Here is a 6,868-nt window from a genome sequence, read left to right as displayed (position 1 = left end):
GAAAAAAAAACTTATGATTAGCTATGAAATTCCTAACTTCAATATCAAGCAGTGAAAATAACAAAAACAACAACAATGAAATTTTCTGGCCTAAAATTGTTAGTTAAAATTTTTTTAATACTATGGTGTGTGAATTTTTTATGTATTTTAAAATTTATTGTAGCTGTTTCTACTTTGTTTCAGAAGTAGTTTATCAATTTATGTATATACTTTTTAAGTTAATCTTAAAAGCATTAAAAGGTTACCACATATCTATACTTTTTTATGCCTGCTAAATACATAAGTATGATATGTAAGCAAATTTACAAAAAAAAAAGGTTTTATTAAACAGTTTTGAAAACTTAAGCTGAAAATATAAATATGTTACTCATTGAAAAAAATAAAGTGTAAACTACATCTTTAATACGTATTTAGATGAACAGTTTTATTTTTGAAACTTATAAAAAGTTTTCAATTTTGTTTAACTAGTAAATACTTATTTAAAGTGTAAATTCTTATTTTAAGTAATAAGGTATTATAGTTCTATGAACTAAGTCTTTATAAAAGTTAAGTTTTATCGCATAAAACTATTTCTTGTTCAACACATGTAGAGTTGAAACAGAGAATTTAACTTTTAGTTCTTTAAAGTTTATTTTTAGCATTGAGCGCTATAGATATTTCCAAACGAAGTTGAACACTTAACATTTAAAATTAAAGTATTAGTAAGTCTTAAAAAACACTCAAAAGTTCAAAACCTTTTAGATAATACGCTCCAATACCTACTTGAAAGTTTAAATACAGGAAGCGAAAATTCCTCACAAAAAACACTCAAAAACAAACAAAAACTTCTTCTTACAACACAATCCATTCATAACAAATCTTTTGCCCTTTAGCAAGCGTGAAATTAAATTTGCTAAACCCGACGAAAAAGTTGTTAAATTTTGTTTTTCGGTAGCTGGCTTTTCACAACTTTTTGTTGTTATCTTGTTAAGCAGATTTCAGTGTAAAGTTTATACAGTAGATACAATGTTTGCTACACAAAAGGTTTTCTTGAGTTTTGTTTTTCAGAATATTTAATTTTGTTTTGGTGCGAAATTTGTATTTGTTTTTATTCAGGATTTAAGCTTGAAAAGTTTACTAGACACACTAAGCCATTGTATTACTACTTTTTTTCCAAAATTTTTGGATAAACAAAAATAGAGTGATCTGTTGTGAAAATAGATTTCTCAAATTTCAACAAATAAAATCATAAAGTTGAACTTTAGCTTTCACGGTATAATTTTAAAGCTGCTTTAAGTTTTTTTCGAAATTTGAAAATTTTCAAAGATTGCAGAACAAAATTTAAACAGTTTAATTTCTATAGAAAAATCAACTAATAATATTAAAACTTCCACACTACTTTAAACTTTTTTTTTAATCGAAACAAGAAATTAAAATAAAAATATTTTAGCTATATAATAATTGAAAACTTTTACTGCTAGACGATCAATACTTTTAAGACAAAAAAGATAATTTAACCTGAGCTTTTCATTATTTGATTTATATTTAGTTTTTGCACTTTTTCAATTCAGTTAATCGAATTTAAAACGTTTTTTAAATATCGTTTATACCAATTAAATATTAACATTTTGAGAAATTAAAATTGAATTTTCTCAAAGATTTTGTTTGTATGTAAAAAAGTTGTTTAATCATGTAATTTTGAGTTAGTTTTTTTTATAATAAACATTTACAAAATACAATCCTTGGTTTAGTACAGGGGTCGGCAGGCAGTTAGTGGTCGCGGGCCAAATTTCAAGTTTACAAAGTCTTCGCGGGCCGCAGTTTTAGTTTTAGTGACATTTGAATAATATATTGGTTTTAGTGACACTAGAGAAAAGTTTTACTTTTATTCACCTTATCAATTTAAATGACTTTTAGCTATATATAGAATGCCTTAATAAATTGATATCTATTAGAATAAAATTTTCTTTGACTATTATACTTAAGTGTTAATAAACTATGTACTTTCATAAGCACTTAATAAGTTATACTTAATACTTTTGTAATTTTACTTACAACCTAACTCTCTATAAAAACCAAAATTGAAAGACAATTTATGGGTTACTTTTATATATTTGTTATATTATCAACCTCTTTTTTCATATTTCTAAGAATATTTACTTCAAAAAAATGTTAAATAGTTTTTTTGAAGTATATTTTTGCGTGTTAAATAGTTTACATTCATTAAAAAATTTAGTACTTAGTTAACTTAAAAAAAATAATACCTTTTTGTATTCTAGAAAGCTAGAACAAATTATTTAACATAATTAATTCTCGAATACTTAAATAAAATATCTTATTAATAACTAGTCTTTTTTCTGGTTGCTACTTAAAAAGCAAAAATGTCTGAGTTGTATCAAACCAGCCTAAGTTTATTAAAAGTTGAAAAAGCTAATATAACATTTAAATCAAGCTTAAATACCTAGTAAAAATATCATCATCATCAAAAAGTACACAAAGTGTAAGAAAACAAAAAAAAAAACTACAATTAGTAAACTATACTACAGTCATAAAAACTATTCTGGGAACTAAAAGATTTCTTTAAAGTATTTGAAATAAAAGTTTCACACACACCTGAGTTTTCAACCTTTTAAAATAGCCTGTTTGTGTAGCAACCCAGTTAAAACAAAGTTCACAACATAAAAAAATAACGAAAGATATTAATAGTAAATAAATTACATGCCAAAAAAGTATAAGTCACCTGGAATGGACAATTAAGTTTCTTAAAAAATTTTATTGAGTCATTTTTGAAATAGAAAAACTATTTTTTTATTAAGCATTATAGCAATTCTTTATCTGCAATAAGAATATTGCATTTTAAAATATTAATTGTAAAATATAAGTCGAGCTACAAAAAGAAAACAACGTTAGTTAGGACTTGTTGCGAGAAACGATAAAAAAACAAATCACCAAAGTCAGTTCCAACAAAGCACATTATTATTTTCAGTAACTATAGAATTATAAGAAAAAAATTGTTAAGACAAGTTTAAAAGTTGCAAAATTTATTATTTAAAATGAGATACCATTTATAATTGAAAACTTTTTTTAAAGAATTTATGTTGGCAGTATTGAAAAACTTTTGTTTATTTCATCAATAACAACAAAAAGTCGTATTTAGGAAATGTATTAAGGTTATAAAGTTGCATAAATCAAATTAGGACTTTAATCAATATATTAACCGGAGAGCACTGATAGAACAACTATTGCTCATATGAGAATTTTTATTAGAGATATTTTTACTAATTTTTACATTTTAGCAGAATTTCTTGGTTTAGTTCCAACACGAAGCACAGCAATCGGAGAAAATTTACAATTAAAGGTGCAATGAACCAATACAAAGTTGTTAGAAGCACAATTTCTTCTATTATTTTTAGTATAAAGTTTAATTAAAGTTTAAAAATTCTCTTAAAAAATATATCAATATTAAAAAACACTGTTAATCTACTTTTATATATTTTTTATTAAAGAAATGTTTATTTACTAAGTTTTTTGTGTCAAATCGAAATTTCATTACTTAACATGTAAAAATTTTGTAAAATTCCAGGTTTTTTAAAAATTCTCAAATTCAAGTTTTTTTTCCAGAATTTTTAAGCATAAATTTTCAAGTTTACAGCTTTACCGGGATTCAAGTTTATTAACAACACTGATTGTTCACAATTGAATGTACACAATAATATAAATAATATTTTGAATTATATCAGCTGCAAGACTTGAAATTTAACATTTATTATAACTCAAACTAACACTGTGGGTTGAGCAAAACTTACATCACAAGTTTAGTTTGCCACTCTTTCAAGCAAAAAAGCCAGCCTGAGTCAACAAAAACATTCCTGATATTTCTGTATACAAAAAACAATTCTAGCCAAAAACTTATAAAATGACTTAATTGGCCTGAGATTTAAAGTCTTCAAATAGTGAAAGTCTGAAAGTGTGTCAATGTTTAGTTGTTTATTTGTTTGAATTTGAACTATTTTGATTAACAATGTACAAACTTGATAAATTTACCATCCCTAAATCTAGTTTTTATTAAATAGGTAGCTCCAAAATACAGCAAATGTGTGTATTGATATGCGAGGCATAAAAATTAACTTAGTTTGAAAAAACAATGTTTAAAAAATGAAAATGTATACCTAACAAAAACTATATTAATTTATGTCATATATACTGTTTTAAATGTGTCTGTACAAATTTAGATATTACATGTAGAAAGAACAATGTTAGAAAATTGTGCATAAACTAAACTTAAACTAACTAAAGTATTAAATAAAAAGTTGTTTAAAATATTAGCATCTTTTTAAGTTGGTGTACATATAAATTAATTCAAGTCCAAAGAAAACTTCTGAAAAATTAAATGTGTAAAAACAAAAACTAAATAAACCTTATTTCTTATTACTATGTTATTTAATTGTTTTTAAACTAAAATATAACATTTACAAACAAAAAATCTATAAAAAAAAATTAGGTATAAAAGATATTGAAAAATAATATCTAAGCTATAAAGAAATGACACTTTAGTTAATTACTGTGCATTATTTTTTTACAAAATAGAAAACATTTGCTTTTAGTTTATTTAATAAATAGGTATTATATAACTATTTTATTAAATTCAATCACTATTTACACTCTTTTTCAGATAATTACTTGCTGTTGTAAAAAAGAAGTTATTAGGAAACTCGGAAAAGTATCCTGTTAAAATGCTAATCTGTCTTTTTCACATTTTTAAACTAAAGCAGTAATTTCTTCTAATTATTTTAAATGTTATACAGAGACTTAAAACCAAACTAATCAAATTAAATTATCAAAAATAACTTAACTTGAAATATATTTACATCAGCGGGCCACATTTACATGCTCGCGGGCCACAAAATTTTCTTTCGCGGGCCGCATTCCATTCAAAAAAATAACGTGCTCGCGGGCCGCAGATTTACCCTTCGCGGGCCGCAATTGGCCCGCGGGCCGCAGTTTGCCGACCCCTGGTTTAGTACAATAATATCCTTGGTTTACCTTTAACTATAGAAAATTTGTGAACAATACTAGATTTACAAAATCAAAGTGTTTAATTAAAATATACTTTTTGACTTATTTTTTCTGAACCAATAATTAGAATTTAGATATATTCAAGCTACAAGCTACATACTTATACTAATTCTTATTCATTGCTAAAACTTTTTTCAATCATTGATTATTAAATTGAACTTTTTGTATATTCATAAAGCACAAATTGGAATTCAAATATATTTAAGCTACAAAATACATATCAATAGTAAATCTTATTTATTGCTAAAACTGTTTTCAACTATTAATTATTAATTAAATTTTTTATACATTTATATATATTATATTTTATATTATTATACTATATATATTTTATTTACAGAATAATCGTCGGAAAGATGAGGTCATAGTGTTCTTACAAAAAGAAGAAAAACATCAAAACGCCACAAAAACACCCCAAGAAAAAGCAAACATAAACGAACAAACATACAGCAATTCAGACATGTTCATCGCTTCCTTTGTGTTTATTGGTATTTTGTGCAACATAATATTGTGGAATTCGTTACCGCACTACAGTGCGATATACATGTGTTGGTTTGTTTATTTTACTGTTTTGATTATTTTGTTCCGATACTATTTGTTCAGATAGGATTTTGAAAACTGATAGTGTTTTAATTGCTTGCCAAACTAACGGAAAAAAACAAAAGTGCTTTAAACTAAACTTTCTTTTGTATTTTTTTTTTTGTGTCTATTGCTTGTTAAGCATCTTATAATAAACTGATGAAAAGTTAACAAGCTAAAATGGCATCATTTTGAAAAAAAAAAATCATTCCGAGATTATTGAAACAATAACTTACAGAATTATTGTTTCGCATAGGGTTTCTTTGACTTATCTATTTTTTTTACCTATCATAACCTTTTCATACTTAAAATATATTTTATGCTTGCCATCCAAATAAGACCAGTTCTCTATTAAGTTTTGAGTACTTAGTTTAAATTACTTGAAATTATTTGAGTAAAAAATTAGTTAAGTACACCACCATTTTGTATATATAGAATAACTTTTAGTACTTTTTTTAGATATTTTTTTTAATTATTATAAAGTTTTAAACAAAATGCATTTTAAATTGCTACTATGTGTAAATATACCTTTTGAAATATTTAACAATGTATATCAAGTTTGTAGAAAACTGTTAAAACTCAATATATACTTTTAAAACTTCAAAGTATTTTATGTTTTTTTCAAATCTATTGCCAAATTTATCAGTTAGTGGTTTTAAGGGCCAAGTATGTTTTATTTGGTGTGCCTTAAAAGTTATAAGTTTTCTAATAAACTTGTTTTTTTTTTCATCGCTTCTTTTTTAACTGGAGTTTTTAAACTTTTTGTTATTTGTATCATTACATTATGTTATAAAGTTATTACACATAAAAGTTGTTCTAATTTACTTTGGTAATCAAAATTCAGTCTTTTCTACTTTTTTTCCTAATTTATACAAGTCGTATCATTTTTTTTTAAATAGAAATAAAAACAAACTTCATTATTTATTTCTTGTTAAAAACGGTATCTAAACTTATTTTTAATTAAACTTGGACAAAAAATTTGTTTTATTTAAGAAGCTGCTTTAATAGTGTTTGAATAATTAGTTAGTAAAACATCAATCAAACTAAAAGTATTTACAAAGTTTCAAATCAAACTAATATTTTTTTTAAATAAAATAAACAAGTTGTTTTTGAATAAAAATTTAAGCCTAAAATATTTGTTTAAAATCTAATGTAATTTAATTCGTAAGCCACGGGCCGCTACTTTCTAGAAAAAGTTACAAAAAAAGAGTAACAAAATTTTAAAATTTAAAAT

At 24.2% G+C, this 6,868-nt stretch overlaps 1 protein-coding gene across 5 annotated transcripts; it reads left to right on the top strand.

Moving 5' to 3' along the window:
- Positions 1 to 6,361, top strand: LOC145838329 (uncharacterized). Of its 5 annotated transcripts, none has more exons than XM_082945900.1 (3): positions 1 to 98; positions 3,276 to 3,357; positions 5,396 to 6,361. In XM_082945900.1, the coding sequence occupies exons 1-3, from the start codon at positions 76 to 78 to the stop codon at positions 5,660 to 5,662; spliced, it is 372 nt and encodes a 123-aa protein (XP_082802026.1). In that variant the 5' UTR covers positions 1 to 75; the 3' UTR covers positions 5,663 to 6,361. The 5 variants fall into 5 exon arrangements, with proteins under 5 accessions (XP_082802026.1, XP_082802025.1, XP_082802029.1 ...); XM_082945899.1 differs by having other exon boundaries at positions 3,276 to 3,360; XM_082945903.1 differs by having other exon boundaries at positions 2 to 98; positions 3,279 to 3,357.
- Positions 6,362 to 6,868: the final 507 nt, after the last annotated feature.

The sequence above is a fragment of the Thalia democratica genome, chromosome 6, assembly GCF_965202585.1.
Source record: "Thalia democratica chromosome 6, ktThaDemo2.hap1.1, whole genome shotgun sequence".
Lineage (NCBI taxonomy): Eukaryota > Metazoa > Chordata > Thaliacea > Salpida > Salpidae > Thalia > Thalia democratica.
This window is presented reverse-complemented; position numbering and strand designations above follow the sequence as displayed.

What these genes read in the sequence shown, in the direction of transcription:
- LOC145838329 (XM_082945899.1), top strand. Translation starts at nt 76, where the DNA reads ATGAAATTTTCTGGCCTAAAATT. An exon ending in AAATTTTCTGGCCTAAAATT is followed by an intron (nt 99 to 3,275) that starts GTTAGTTAAAAT and finishes TTTACATTTTAG; the next exon opens with CAGAATTTCTTGGTTTAGTT. An exon ending in CAATGAACCAATACAAAGTT is followed by an intron (nt 3,361 to 5,395) that starts GTTAGAAGCACA and finishes TTTTATTTACAG; the next exon opens with AATAATCGTCGGAAAGATGA.